Source organism: Ambystoma mexicanum, chromosome 11 (assembly GCF_040938575.1).
Source record: "Ambystoma mexicanum isolate Mex_15411 chromosome 11, UKY_AmexF1_1, whole genome shotgun sequence".
Taxonomy (NCBI): Eukaryota; Metazoa; Chordata; class Amphibia; order Caudata; family Ambystomatidae; genus Ambystoma; species Ambystoma mexicanum.
In genome coordinates, this window is record NC_090934.1 from 1458013511 (window position 1) to 1458029953 (window position 16443).

Consider the following 16443-nt stretch of genomic DNA (forward strand, 5'->3'; position numbering starts at 1 on the left):
TAGGATCCAACCTATGGAGCCACTCCTCTTCCTTGCCAGGATGTGGAGGAGGATGGAATGCCAGAAGAATTATCTTCTGGCTCAGATGGAATTCCGACACAACCTTCGGAAGAAAGGTAGGCTGTACCCTCAGGACAACCCTGTCCTTATGGAACACAGTGAAGGGCGGTTTGGCAGAAAGTGCCTGCAACTCACTCACTCTGCGTGCGGAAGTAACCGCAACTAAAAATACAGTTTTAAAGGACAACAGTCTCAACGGACAAGAATGTAAGGGCTCAAACGGAGCTTTAAAACCAAATTATAATCCCATCCCAGCACCTGGAAAGGCGACGGTAGAAATACATGAGTTAGCCCTTTTAGAAACCGAGAAAGGAATTTTAAAATAAGAACATTCCTCAGACGAGCGCTTAAATATAGACAGCACCGCCAGGTACCCCTTAATGGTACCCACATTCAGGCCCTTGTGGGCTAAAGAAAGCAAAAAAGACAAAACGAAAGGAATGGAGTGCAGATGGACATGTCTAGAAGGTCCGGTACCACGCTCTCCAGGCCCATGCCAGAGCAATGAGGATCATCCGGGATCCGAACCTCCACAACCTCCGCAACACCTGCGGAATGACGAGGACTGGAGGGAACGCGTACAGCAGTGGGAAGGACCGCTCCACTACGAACGAGTCCCCTAAGGCTCCTCTTAGAGGAAATTCCCCCAAACAGAATCTTTCGCACTTCCGGTTGACACTGGTGGCGAAGAGATCCACTTGTGGGGTTCCCCAAAGGTCGAAGATCTCCAAAACGAACGTGAGAGACCGTGCTCTGCCTGCTCAGAGCGTCCGCCGCCGCGTCTCGTCCCAGATGAACTGCCGAGATCGAAATTTCCTGCTGGATGGCCCAGAACCAGAGCTGCATCACCTCTCTGCACAGTGGGAGTGACCCTGCCCCCACTTTTTGTTGAGGTAGTGCATGGCCACTGTATTGTCCGTCATAATCAGGACATTCCCCCCCCCCCTCCCCCCCACAGACAGCAGAAAAGCCTTCAGGGCTAGCCTGACAGCCCGCAGCTCTAACAGATTGATGTGGAGTATGGACTCCGACGGAGACCAACAACTGCTGCTTGTCAGCCCGTTGGTATGAGCTTCCCAACCCGTGAGGGATGCGTCCGTCACGATTGTCATCTCCGTCCATGGTTGCCAAAACAGAGCCTCTTTGAACAGATTTCCTTCGATGGCCCACCACAGAAGGTCCTGGGCGACCGAGGGCGGAATCTGAACGGGGTCCGACATCCTGCCGGAGAACTGCGACCACTGCATCTTGAGTGCCCACTGCAGAGATCTCATCCGCAGCCTGGCCTCTGGCACCAGTAGAATGCAGGATGCCATGAGGCCGAACAATCTCAAGAACTCGAACGCCGGGAGACTCTGGGCATTTGTCCACCATCTGCAGAATGTGGTGAGCCCTCACCTGGCGAGGCGAACACTGCCCCAGGGATGTGTCTAGCACTGCTCCGATGTACTGGAGCCGCTGCATAGGTGTCAAGTGGGACTTCTTTAAGTTGAGGGAGAAGCCCAGCCTGTGAAGGGAGTGGCAGGTGACTGACAGATGATCTAGGACTTGCTCGGGAGAGCGCGCCCTGATCAACCAATCGTCCAAGTAGGGGTAGACGTGAATCTCCCCTTTCCTGAGATACGCTGCCACCACCACCATTAGCTTGGTGAAGACTCTCGGGGCGGTGGTCAATCCGTACGGCAGGACCCGAAACTGAAAATGCGAGTCGCCAACCGCTAACCTCAGGTACTTCCTGTGCTTGGGATGAATCGGCACATGAAAGTAAGCATCCTTGAGGTCGAGAGACACCAACCAGTCCTGAAGTTGAAGGGCCTGGAGGACTTGAGAGAGAGTAACCATCGTGAACTTGTCCTTCCTGAGGAGTTTGTTCAAACCACGCAAGTCCATGATGGGTCTCAATCCCCCGTCTGTTTTCGGGATCAAAAAATATGGGGAATACATCCCTTGTTCCTCTCCGCTACAGGCACAAGTTCTATGGTGCCTTTCTCCAGCAGGGATTTGAATTCCTGCGCAAGGAGCGGATCCGGACTCTTCAAAGAGAGCTTCCGCAGAGGATTGTCGGGAGGCCTCTGCCGGAAAGGAAGACAGTAGCCGTGGGCAATGATCTCCAGAACCCACACATCCAAAGTAATGGCACACCATTCTACAAGATGCTGCGCCAGCCTTCCCCCAACCGGCGAACCATGGGACATGGCCTCATGACTGAGCGGCTGCGGCAGTGCCTGAGGGCAAAGAGGCAACTGCCCCAGTGGCTTTGGCACCTCGGGTAGCTTGTTTTCCACCTCTGGTACTCCTACATTGGCCCCTTTGACTGGCAGCTCCCCTCGATCTACCAAACGAAGAGTAGTATCGAAAGGAACCTCCCCTCCATTGTTGTCCCCTAGGACGAAAAGGCGGAGGTTGACGTAATGCAGCGCTCAATGACTTTGCTGCAGCTTTGGAGGTCTGCAAACTCTCAAGGCTCTCGTCAGCCTTGCTGCCAAAAAGATGGACACCATCAAAGGGCATGTTGAGAAGCCGGGACTGTACATCAGGAGCAAACCCCGACTTCCGCCACCACGCAAACCTGCGCATCACGGTGCTCGCCGCCATGGACCGTCTGACACAGTCTGCCACGTCCAGACCCGACTGAACGGATTCACACATGGCATCCTTGCCATCCTGAATGAGGGCAAGAAAACCATCCCGTTCCTCCCCTTCGTGAATATGTTCAGCCGCCAAAGATAAACAATTCCACAGAGTGTGCATGAATCTTGCAAGGGCACAAACGGAGTTAGCTGCTTTTAAAGCCATACCTCCAGAAGAAAATACCGTCAAAGCGTTTGTCGTCCCTATCAGGAGGAATTGTAGGGTACGCTGCCTGCTTTGCTGGGGCTGTAGCCGCCTGTACCACCAAACTCTCCGGAGTGGGGTGCGTGGACAAGTAGCAGGGGTCGCCACTGGCTGGACGGTATTTTTTCGGCAACAACTTATTTACCGCCGGAAGACTCTCCGGAGCAGTCCAATCCACTGCCACCCTTCTTTGTAAGGCCATATGAAATGGCAACACCGGGTCAGTGGGTGGACCTCGGTCAAGGATATCTGTCAGGTCATCCTGCAGAAAATCCACAGGTGGAGCAGACCACCCCAAATACTCCGTCACCCTCGACATGAGACGACTGTATGACGACTTGGCGTGTGTAACAGGCTCAGGCCTGCCAAACTCAACCTCCGGAGAGGTGTCCAGACTGCTGGCGTCATGCAAGGATTGACCCAGGTCTTCAATCTCGCTATGACCCGATAACAGGTCATCAGGGACCTCAGGAGTCACCTCTTCCTCAGACCCTTCCTCAACCTCTGAAATGTACTCCAAGGTCAGAACAAGTCCACCCTGGGAGGAGGAACAGAGTATGGGTCAAGTATAGGCCGCACAGGCTTGCTGAGTGCCTTCCTAGGAGCTTTCACAGCTCTTCGCGATACCTCCGGCAAAAAGTCCTCAAAAGGCGTCAAGGGCGCCGATGGCAGTGGCGTCGACGTCGACCGAGGCGCCGACGACTTAGACTGCGGCTTTGAGGCTGGAGCCCCGAGCGCGTCCTTAGACGGCCTCGGCATCGATGGCTTCCTCGGAGCCGGAGCCTCGAGAAATTCCCTCAACAGACATGGCGCTGATGCCTTCTTCGAAGGCCTCACAGGCTCCAACAGTCTCGACGGCGTCGAGGACAGGGACCTGGAGCGGGCACAATGGCGATCCTCCTTGTCCAACCGGGACCTCGAAGGTTCCCGGTGATCGCGCCGACCGCCCGAGCCTGAAGGCGTGCGAGCGGTGGCTCTAGAGCGTCCCGTGCCGGCTTCTCTCTAAGGCGTGGCCGGAACAGTGCCCTGTGACTCAAAAATCGCCATCATCTCCTTACGGAAGGCGTCCCATTCCGCTGGAGATGAATGCTTGGTGGGACAAGCAACCTTCCGTCTGGCCGAGTCCTCAGACGAGGAGGGCGACCGATGATGGCACTTCCGTGCATGCCTCGAAGAGGCCGAGGAATGGCAGGACCCACTCCTGGAACGAGACACCCTGGACTTAGGCCGACGCGTAGAGTCACCCCCAGAATCGTCGGTCGAAAGTCCAGCAGACTTCGACTTACGGGGTTTGGAAAACATACCCGCCGACAGCTTCTTCTTCCTCTCCCACAAGGCCTTCGATGTCAAAGACTGGCATTCGTCGCAGTCATCAGTGGCATAGCTCTCACCGAGACACCAGAGGCAGACGTTGTGCGGGTCCATTAGACATCTTGGAACCGCAGTCCCGACACTTCTTGAAGCCCGACTTCGTGGTAGCAGAAGACAATGACATTTTCGTTTAACACAACGATATTCGAAGAACCGGTTCACAAGAGAGAACCGAGGCACGCCGAGATTTCGAAGCCAACACGTTTGCGTAAAAAACGGAACTGAGGCTACGGGCATTGTACGTCCTACATATAACATCTGGTGACATTGGCCGTCGGAGGAGGTCCTCGAGGGAGCGTATCGACGTCGGACGCAGAACGCCTACGCCGAAAAAGTTTTCCGAAGCAGCACAGCTGTGGTAATCAATGTCAAAGATGTGGAATACATCGGAGGACACAATCCCCTGGAAACATCCCACTGTCATGGCACTCATATGCGTTTGCCCTTGCCTTAATACCGCTACATTGGGGTTTGTTTTGTTTACAAGGCCCTGGGTACAGAGCATAGAGATGCTCAGGCAAAAAAGCCACGGTGCTTCTAGGACTACCCGAGCACACCTTCAAGCCCCTGATGCATCCACCATTACATTGCATACCAACTTGCATTTCTCCAAATCTGCCTTGGAAACACCACCCAATTCCCACATCACTTTAGGAAATATCCGCCTCCTCCCTTAGGCAGAACCATTGGTCCACCAGGCAGGACTGGCATGCACCCAGCCTGCCACAAAACATTCTTACCCGGTTGCATCACTCTCTCCCTGTGTCTGTAGCATCTGTTAGGTTTCAATTCTTTGCCAGTCTATAATTCACAGTCAGTCTACATCTATAATTCACTGCCAGTCTACATTTGAGTTCCCTTTAAGTTGTAAACTGCTTTTAATGTTTATTGATGTTTATGCTTATTATTCCCCTCATATTCCTTAACTATCTTTTAATCAGAGGGAGAGTGTCCCAATCCAGCATGGTGGGAAGGAAGGAGGGAATCAATCAGGGATCTGATTGGTAGTCAAGATGATACATTGTGATTGGAAGCTAATGAGACTTGGAAGCAGTTTCAAGGTTCTAAACTGCCTTTCATTGTCCAGCCTTCATGCGGAAGGTCCCTTATTTTGCTATTCTGAGTTTTGGTTAAAGTTTTAATTATTTAAAGATCTTAAATCTTGTTAAGAAGCTGGTTTGGTGTTTGATCTGCGAGGGACAAGACATGCAGAGTTTTGGTGGGAGCGCAGTGTTCATGTCAATTTAATAAGACAGTAATTCAGTCAATTGAAAAGGTCATTGACCTCAAGTCAAGTTAAGGATACAACTTTTAAGCGTTTTCAGTTTGGCATAACTTTAGGTATTTAGCTAGGTAATTAGATTCCTGAAAAAGACTTTGAATTCTGGTTTTCTTCTATGGAAAGTAATTTCAGTTTTGGTTTTACACAAAGTTTAGGCAACTGAAATCTGATTCGTGATTAATATATGTCAAAGACAGTTCCTTACCGTTTTAATGAGATTTCTTGTAAAAGTCTTCAAGTGAAATATTTCACACTGTTTAAATGTATTCAATGTTTAAAAGCTAATCTTTCGCGCATGCTTAGATAATCAAAAGTGTATTTTAAACATGCACGATTATCTTGTGAACTCAGAAGTTAAAATGCATTGTTAATGTGAATCAGTTAACATTATTAACATTATTAAAAGGTAGCATGTCGCTACCTTTTTATTTTGAAACTGCTCATTAGCGCATGCTCGGAAGAGAACAGTAATTAGAGCATGCGCAGAGAGAAAGTGTCATATATTATTTTAGCTGCGTAGTTTCATTGAACCTGCGGAAACTGTGCCATGTGATTGTTTTCACCCGCCGCAGTGATAAAGTGGAATCACTCGTATGCGGAGTGTATATTTAGTAAAATTCTGCTCTTTACATTTAGTCAGCGTTGCGGCATCAAGTGTTGGTTTTCACTCGCCATGAACATTCTGCTGGTCTTGCACGCATACGCAGTCAATCCTGAAAACAAAACGTTCAATACGCAAGCGTAGGTTCAGTGCTGTAGACGTTCATACACATGCGCAGTTATTTGTAAGCAAAGTGAAAGTGCAAAGAGACAGTATCTTTGAATTCAATCAAAAGGAAACTTGCTGAAGACTTTAATTCAAAGAACGACATTATCTTTAAATCTACTTTCCTAAACCAGCATTGTTTCAACTTTTCAAAACTATAATTTGAGAAAGAGATACTTTAAGTAACTTGTTTAAGGAATGCTGCATCTATTTCAAGTTATAAAGTCAAAGGTTTAAAGGAAGATCTGCAACTTGAATTATTAAAGAGAAATCTCATGACCTTTAAGTTAAAATGTCATGAATAGTCAAATCTCAGAATACATGCATTCAGAAGTTACTTCAGTTTTCAACATATCATTCTGAGATTATAATCTTTCAAGCCTTCCAGCTCTTCAGGGTGGCAATACAGGTATATTAATTTCTTTAAGGGGGTTGAGAGAGAACAGTATTTGTTTATGAGAATTTAATGTATGTTCTTTATACTTTGCAGGTTCTCGACATCAAGAAGAGTTACCTGTGTCTTTTGTTATTTTCTCCACTTCCCCCTTTCCCTTTGAGTTGTTGAGATTTCTGCTGGTTTTATTTCAGTAGTTGACTACACAGTTCGGAGGGATTGTGGGGGCTCAGAAGCTTCTGCGGACACAGGTACAGGACCGTACAGCATCTAATTCCCGCTTTACCATCTTCTCATCTTTCCCCAACTCATTTTCTTTCCCCCACAGGTCTGCGGTCTGGATCGCTCTGGCGGAGCAAAGCGTGCCATTCCATGGCAAGCCTAGGCACTCTGACACTACTACAGTGGTGATTTAGTGCTAACATGCAATGATAACAATAAGACTCACCTTTAAGTGCAGGGCTGCTACTTCACGCCTCTGAATTGCAAAGAAACGGAATACCATCTTGTTATCATTACAAGTAGGCTTTGGGATTACTCTCAGTTGAAATGTCTTTCTAGTTGCACACACATTTGATTTGTAATCCATATTCTTTTAGGAAAAAAGAAACGCTGGGAAAGAAAAAAACTATTCTAAAGGGTCATACATGTTTCAAGCCAAGACCGTTCATAAATATGCTGCAATGAAACTACAAGTGTTTGATAAGCCCTTTGATGGGTGCATTTCAAGATTTTTAGGTGGACTCATAAAAACCGTACTTCTTCTTGGTACATCGATTTTGCATTTATTTGTATATATGTGTTGATAACGGGGATGATCAATTTAAAAGAGCACATGTAAGTTCTGTGTCCCTTAGCAATCTTCTTAAGGCATCATACATCTCATCAGAACAATAAATAGAAGACCATTCATCATAAGTTCCATATTCTTTTATTTGACCTCTATGGATTAGGTAATCAATAACTTTACATATGACAGCCAATAGTATAAAAACCGATATAGAATATCTTGAAGTCTTCGGTTCCGAGGGCCAGCTTGCAACATCTTTAAGTCATGTAACCGTTGTATATGTATCCTTTCATTGTCATGGATCCTCTGTGTACGAAAGATTGGTGTGGTAAGTGACATGTATCCTTGGTTTGTGACGATCGGAACTCATGGCTTGCCTGTTTGTGACAACCTGAACTCATACATCCCTAATGTATTCCGAGAGGCCACGCAGACTTCATAGTTCAAGCAATAGCTACACAACCACAAAGAGGTTCATGGATCAGGTTGTGCAAAGGCAGGATAAAGATTATTTCATGTATATTCCAGAATTATAACTACATTGAATGGAGGGAAAACAACGTTTAAGGAGGAAACATTGGATCAAGCCAGCTTTTTCCTTAGGACTATCCAAATGTATTTCAAATCTATTGATATGCTGAGTCATATCAGTATATCATATGCTCTCGTCCAGGGTGGGACACTTCGTATGGGCGGATGGTGGTCTATAATCTCAGCCATCTGTACACTTGTACATATAAGCTCTACTCCAGGTGCATTTTCCGGTGTGGTTAAACTGTTAGGAGACCCCATCAAGTTTTTCACAATTAACTGTTGAACTATCTAGCCTTCAGTTTAGTAGCAACCATTAAAGGATAAAAGAAAAGTTAATTTGTATATCTAAAACCAAATTAAAACATACACAAGTTATGTCCTAAAGGATGCTTTTCCTTTGCCAATTAAGAAACATAGGGCCTCATTACGAGTCCGGTGGTAGCCTTCCCGGAAAAACCGGCAGGCTACCGCGGGACCCGAAATACCATTCCGCCTCCATGATTGCCGGAATCACTGGGGCATTACAACCCCGGTGACCCGGTAATTCCGGAGGCGGAATTCCGTAAATCCCCATTCCCATGGGGATGGGAACAATGGAAACACTGGTTCCGTCTATGATGGAGCCGGTGTTTCCATTTCTGCCTGCAGGCGGGTGGCGTTCCTCCCGCCAGGTCAGACCTGGCACGAGTGACACCTTCTGCCTGCAGAACTCGGAATCAGCCGGTCCGGAAACAACAGTGGCGGCGGATTTACCGTCACCGTTGTTTCCGGACCGACTGACTTACAATGAGGCCCATAGGCACAAGTAAAAAGGTAATGGGCGGGGTGGGGGTCATCGGTCTACTGTCGTTGATCCCACCCTTCCGTTATTTAAATCAACATTAATTTAGGCTGGGGATATTGCCCTTAGCATCCTTTACAAGGCCATGGAGTGGAGCCGGGAGGGGGAAGTTCCCGTTGTGTGGGGCAGAGAGTGAAACAGTGATGCACTTTCTCCTGACATTTGTTGCGTCTCTTAATTTAAGACGTACATATTCAAGACAAGTCTAAAGGGTGGTTGGGATTCGCTCTACAGGCGATGCCCTCAATTTGTTCAGACATTATCTCATGTTGTCGTTGCAAATGAAACAGGCGGCCCATGCGAGAGAGTTACAGGAAGGCCCCAGTACCTCTTGATGTTTGTGCCCTTTTTTGGGTAATCATGACAGTTGGAGGACTCTGCAGGGCTGCGAACATGCTCTCCTCGCTCTTTTATGTTTGGTATAATTGTAAACTATGGATTTTAGGACTCATCTCCTTAATGATGAGAGGATGTTGCTTCCCATTAGGGAGATACGTTTGTTTTATTCCATTCATTGATACACTTGGAAATGCGTTTTTACAAACCACTGAACAACACTTTTTAGTTTTGGTCTCTTTACGTACCTATTATGTAAGATATTTCTATGTATCAGTTACATTTTTACCTGCGTTCTTTTTGAGGAAATAGAAAAATATGTGTATTTATATGTGTTTGTACGCCGAATAAAAGCAATTTGACTGATTCATTTGGAAGTACTCTTAAATCCAGGGGACAAAACTGAGTAATGCTCATTTCTAAAGGATGAAGAGAGAAAATAATGAAGACCCCATTTTTGATTAGTGGGGGCAAGTCTTATGCGTGTCAGTGTTTTTGTCTTTGACTAACGGAACTGTTTTGTGCTAATCAAGGATATTTTAGAGTTACATTGTGCTCCACAATATTACGTTCTCCATTTCTAAACAAAAAATTCCTATTGGCTACAACTACAATATCGTTTCAGGAAGTCACACATCACTGGACATATAACTTTTCAGGTGTAAGGCACGCCTCCACAGTGCATGGCTGAGACACGACCTGGTCAATTACTTTGTACACACATCACAGCTTCTCTGCAGAACAAAGTCCCACGAGGTAAAACGTATACATGTATCAACATTGAAAACCTAAGCAAGAATTGTTAAAGCAGAGATGCCTTCTTTTGGAAGCACCCCACCACTGCTCCCGAAACTGATCATTTCAATGATGTTACCCTTTCAGAGTAAATCACAGACTTTGCAGGTAAACCCGAAATTTGGCCCATTTAGAGGAAACGCCCATTTGTCCTTTTCCTGGGCGCCAAAGCATTTAGTGGGGTGCTCTTATTACTCATCTGAGGCAGGCTTGTCCAGGAAAGGCTTTGTCGCAATCAGATCTCCACTGTACATTTCTACACAGGTACATTTTAATGGTATTTGTAGACTAAGCTGGTGTTTTCTGGTGCGGACCGCATGGCCTTATTATGTAGGACAGCAGGCACTTCAACTTCAAAGAAAGCACAATCTTCATTCAAGAGGCTTTGTAAGGGGGCTACACTCCCACACTCTATACTTCCTTTAATGTTTACATCATCTGGCACCGACCCAAAAGCCTGCCTGGATCTCATCAACACAATTGGCATCCTTTGATCCACTGACAGTCTGGGAAAACGAATGTTACATAATGAATAAAGCAGCATTCCCTTCAAACCAAGACAGTGACTTGGAAATATTCAGTTCATCTGAGAAGTGCAGCTCAAAATGTCACTGCCATTCAGGGTATGGTGAGCAAAGCAAGCTTGCCTGAGGTCCAGGTCAAAATGCAAGTTCGTGCAAAGCTCAGTGGAGGTCTTGGCCATATAGAACATCAATTGGGCATCAACAGATGCTACTGATTGCAGGTTGTGAGTGACCAAGACACACCTTTGCATATATGAGCCCTTTCTGGTTAACTGCGGGTGGCAGATCTGGGACTTCCGCGTGGCTGTGCCATGTGCTACTTCTGTGCCTCTGGCTCACGAGGGTCCTTGCTGAGAGCGTCTGTCCTCCAACATTCTGCACACCCACATAGAGACCACCTCAACACTGCCGTCGTCATATTGCATTATAAATGGATGGCCCTAGGAAAGAGGAGAAGGATAGGTTTGTGCCAGTACTCATACAAGTCAAATACAGGTCATGGCATACACAACACTTGGTTTGAAATTCCCTGTGCCACGTGCAGCATCCTTCAGTGTTTCAGGACAGCACCGTGGCATGCACAGCTGCCTGCAGGGTTGGAGGATACGGAGCTTAGGGCACCAGGCAGTGGCATGCGCAGCAGCACTCATCACGCGACAGCACACATAGCATTCCTCCTGATCTAATCATTTCCAACCAGTGTGACTGACCCCTTCCCTGCAGGCCACACCTGCTCTTGCATATTTCCTGAATTTCCCAACTACCAGTTGGGTACAAGGGTTAAACGTGTTCATCTGGTTGTGAAACAAAAAGCAGAAAAATATAGTAAAATATTTAGGGGAAAAATGTGCTTAATTCAATTGTATTTAAAAGCAAGTACGTTCGACCTTTCACACTATTGCTCATGAGCCTTGAATTAAATCTATGACCCGATTCAAGTTATCATTTTTGCTCCCAAATTTTTTTTACAACTACTATCATATGTTACTTGTTACAAGAATACATTTAAAACAAATGCTAGATTGATAAATCTTTAAATTCATCAAATTGCATGAAAACTTAGTCATTCGCCAATTTGCTTTACAATAAGGAAAGAGTAAGGTTTGGGACCCGTAATGTGCCAGAATGCCTCATCTCGGAGGAGAGTAGGATTAGGATCTTTGTGATACCTTGCATAATGCAAGTGGTATTGACACTTCTCCTGAGCTGGAGTTTGGCAAACCAGACCCTGGCGAGCATGCCGACTTCTCTTACCGACGCCTTATGTCGAGAGGGGTGGAGTATTTGGGCTGGGCCAGGCCTACTGCCCACTATGATCAGGATGATATTACGGACATTTTGGATCAGGGTCCTCCTACAGATCCCATTTTGCCATTTCAGGTGGCTGCAGAACCGGGTGGCTAAAACTTGCGAAACCCCGGAGACTAATCCTCCGACGATAAAATACTGGTCCTCCAGTAGCGACCCCAGCTATCTGTCATCTCACCACACTCCTGAAAGTCTGGTGGTCCAGGCAGCCACGGCTACCTCAAAACAGGTTGAGTACCCTACCATCCCTCCAGATAGGGACGACAAGCGCGTGGATGGATGGGCGCGCAATGTATTTTCAGCTGGGTGTATGGCGTTGAAGGTAGCCATCTCCTCTTGTGCCTTGGCAAGATTTTCGTACACTGTGGGATTGTATATCTATGGGGGCTGAGCATATTCCCGAACGAGAATAAAGGGAGGGCTTCCTAACTCTTGTTAAGGATGGCAAGGAAGCCATATGTGAATCAGTTCAGTTTGGTTTGGATGTTGCAGACAGTGTAGGCAAGTCCATGGCTACGAGCACCGTAATACGCTGATTTGCGTGGTTGCGGAAGTCAGGTTTTGTACCGGATGTGCAGGCTAGACTTATGAACATGCCATTTGACGGGTCTCACCTTTTTGGCAGCAAGGCTGACGAGAGACTTGAGAAGCTGCAGACCTCTAAAGGCAGCCGCCAAGTCTTTGGGCGCCACTGTTAGACAGCCTCAGACTTTTCGTCCTAGCGTACAGCAATGGAGGGGTTGATCCTTTTATTACTACTCCTCATTTGGAAGGGTGAGAGGAATTGCAGTCAAAGAGACCAACGTAAATTCCCTCATGGTGGATGAGGTAGAGGTGCCAAAACCACTCAAGAAGCAGCCTCTTTGCCCTCAGGCTCTGCTACTGCCGCTTCAAAACCGTTCTGAGGCCTTCGGTCACAGCTCACCGGTAGGGGGCCAGGCTGTCTCAGCATCTGGAAGAATGGCGAGCCATTACTTTGGATGCTTGGGCTCTGGAAACAATAGCCCATGGGTACTGCCATCATTTTCTACAGAAGCCTCATGTCAATCCACCGGGAGTACACTCTTTGGTTCCAGATCCGCTCCTTGTGCAGGAAATATTAACCCTGCTAGAGAAAAGCGCTAGATAACTAGTGCCTGTAGCCGAGAGGGACAAAGGATGGTACTCCCCTTCTTTTTTTGATTCCCAAAAAGGATGGGGGACTGAGACCTAACTTCGACTTGAGAAATGTGAACAAGTTCCTCAGGAAGGACAAATTCAAGATGGTAACTCTTTCTCAGTCCTTCAGGCCCTCCAACTTCAGGATTGGTTGGTGTCATTGGACCTTCAGGATGCTTATTTTCATGTGCCGATCCATCTCAAGAAGAGGAAATACCTGAGGTTCTCCGTTGGCGGCTCACACTTTCAGTTTCGAGTCCTGCCATTCGGGTTGACCTCCGCCCCGGGGGTATTCACAAAATTGATGGTGGTCATGGCAGCAAGTCACCAAACCAGATGGTAAACAAATAATACAATGTCCAGAGTCTTCCGGCCTTCGAATTCTTAAGGTTGCTCTGCCTCATGGCATCCTGCATTTTTCTGGTGCCAGAGGCCCATCTGAGAATGAGGTCCCTTCAATGGGTGCTCACGACTCAATGGTCCCAATTCTCACGCAAGATGTCAGATCTCCTTCAGGTTCCGGTCGGGGTGTCACAGGATCTTCTGTGGTGGCCCTGTGAGGGAAACCTCATGAAGCAAAACCTTTTTGGCAACCATGGCCAGAGGTAACTGTAGTGACAGACGCTTCCCTCAAAGGGTGGGGAGCTCACGCCAATGATCTGACCATCAGCAGTCGTTGGTCTCCATCGGAGTCCAAACTTCACATCAATCTTTTGGGGCTGAGAGCAATCAGGCTAGCACTGAATGCGAAGAATGTCCTGGTAATGACTGACAACACGGTGGCCATGCACTACCTCAACAAGAGAGGAGGTGTAGGGTCACTAACACTGTGCAGAGAGACGATGCAGCTCTGGTTCTGGAAAATTCAAGAAGGAATCTCACTAGCAGCAGTTCATCTGGCCAGCAAGGAGAACACGCGTTGGCCGCTCTGAGCTGGCAGAGCGCAGTCTCCTACGAGCGGGAACTAGCTCAGGAAGTCCTTGAAGAGGTCTTTGCACTTTAGGGAACACGCAAGTGGATCTGTTTGCGACCAGTGGCAACCGGAAGTGTGAGCTGTACTTCTCAATGGAATTTCCTCCGAGTGGAGCTCTAGGGGACGCGTTTGGGGATGATTGGGAATTCCCGCTACTGTACAAGTTTCCTCCAGTCCCCATCATTCCTCAAGTTCTCAGGAGGTTAATGTGATTTGGGTCTCGTATGATCCTAGTTGCTCCGGATTGGGCCAGGTGGTCGTGGTACCCAGATCTTCTGGAAATGTCCATCTGTCCTCCGATGAGTCTTCCCCAAAGAGAGGATCTTCTCTCCCGAGAGGAAGGTCGGGTTTTCCATCCAGAGGTCAAGACTCAACCTTCACGCATGGTTTCTGAAAGGTTGAGATACAAGGATTAGGACCTCTCAGATGATGTAATGGAGGTGTTGCTTACGGCTAGGCGGCCGGCGACAAAGTCTCTGTACCGTTGCTGTTGGAATAAGTTCTGCAACTGGTGCAGAGAGAAGAATGTTAATCCTTTTCAGTGTTCCGGATTTTCTATTCTTTTTGCTTTCTTTAGCCCACAAGGGTCTACAGGTGGGGACCATTAAAGGTTACTTAGTAGCACTCTCAATCTTTAAGCGCTCATCCGAGGAATGCTCTTATTTTAAGATTCCTTTGGTTACTCAATTTCTAAAAGGGCTCACAAATGTGTTCCCGCCTTCACTTTAAACGAGCCTTGCCAGCCACCCAAGTCCTAGAACAGCAACATGCACACATGCCTCTCCTAAGCTAAACTCCCTAGAATTTCCAACCACATCGACTATGGTCACCAAGGGCGTTCAACCGAGGAAAAAGCGCATTGAAGCCACACAAGTGGGGAAAGAGCGCTATATAAATAACCAAACACAATACAATACAATTTCAGGATCCGGTTTGGGACCTCAACTTGGTCTTGAAGTTTCTGATGGGTGCTCCATTTGAACATTTGCACTCATGCCCTTTGATGTTGTTAACCTTTAAGACTAATATGTTGGTTGCTCTTATATCTGCACGTAGAGTGAGCGAGTTGCAGGCACTTTCTTCCAAGCCACCCTTTACTGTATTCCACAAGGACAGGGTTGTGTTGAGAGTCAGACCCTACTTTCTACCTGAGGTAGTTTCGTACTTTCATTTGAGTCCGAAAATTGTGCTACTTGCCTTCTATCCTCCTCCGCATCCTAGTAATGAAGAGGAAAGACTTCATAGGTTGGACACTAGAGAGCTTTGAGCTTTTATATTTCCAGAATGTCCAAGGTGAGAGTGGATGACCAGCTCTTTGTGGGGTATACTGGGCACAAACTAGGCCATGCTGTGTCTAAGCAGACCTTGTCTAGGTGGATCATCCTCACTATTTCTGAATGCTATACTTTGGTGGGCAAGGTCCCTCCTGAGGGCTTGCATGCTAATTCAACCAGAGGCATGGCTGCATGGACAGCCCTGCAGAGGGGTGTCCCTATAAAGAACATATGCGATGCTACAAAGTGGTCTTCGATACACACGTTTACCAAGCATTATTCCCTGGATACTTCCCATGCTCCAGATGTGGCATTTGGTAAGGCAGTCCTTTATTCTGCCCTTTAATTTCAAATCTTACTAAATTCTTCACCCTCCTTCAATCATGGGTTCTGCTTTGGCAGTCTGTCAAAGATGAGGAATACGTTGGAGGACACAACCATTCGAAGAATAAGTTACTTACCCCTGGTAACGTTCTTACGACAGGATGTTCCTCCAACGTATTCCTCATCGCCCTCCCAACCTACCCCTCTGTAGAATTTCCCATGCTAATACAGCTTTCATTCCAACAAGGCCGAGTATGGTCAGGCCCGATTTGTGGCCACTTCTGCTACATGAGGAGGGGGAAAAAAGAAGAACTGAGGCTACGTGTGTGCTACTAACAACATCCAATGACATCACCCTCGACAAAAGCCTTCGAGGGGCATCGACCCAATGACATCGACGCAGGGCGCCATCTGTCGAAATAATTTCCGATGCAGCCGAGCTGTGGACACTACATGTCAAAGATGAGGAATACATGGAAGAAATATCCAGTCGAAAGAACATTACCAGGGGTAAGTAACTTGGTCTTCTGTTGAATTGCTTTACTTGCCCTGGTTATGAACAGTTTCTTTGCCAAATATCAGTCAGATGCATTTCCTTGCACTCTTAGTTGCGCATTTAAGTGTGAGGGTCAGAGTAGTATGTTTTGGACATAAGGACATTTTATATGTTTGGCCATGAGACACCGACTGATCTTTAGTTTTAGTTTTCTAGGGAGGGAAAATCTCTTTAGGATAGGGACAGAAAGGCCTTCATCCAACTGTTCTTTTATAAATAAAGATGTCTGATGTTGAAAACATTACAACCTTGTGTCCGCCTCTGATTTCTGACCCCTCACAGAACCAATGAAGTGCCACAGAGGGGTAGGCAGGAGGGTTGC

General features: G+C 47.1%; 1 protein-coding gene across 6 annotated transcripts in view; it reads right to left on the bottom strand.

Moving 5' to 3' along the window:
• MAP2K5 (mitogen-activated protein kinase kinase 5) overlaps nt 1-16443 on the bottom strand; it is a 1998137-nt gene that overhangs the window by 78113 nt on the left and 1903581 nt on the right. For 2 of the 6 annotated variants that reach the window (XM_069625128.1, XM_069625126.1), the window contains one exon: nt 7624-10968. The exons of the other annotated variants lie outside the window; for them this stretch is intronic. Coding sequence is in view for 1 of the 2 variants with exons in the window: in XM_069625126.1 (XP_069481227.1) it covers nt 10864-10968 (105 nt within the window). In the remaining variant the exon portion in view is untranslated. Of the gene's footprint in view, nt 1-7623; nt 10969-16443 lie in introns of those variants that run through there. 6 annotated transcript variants of the gene reach the window in all.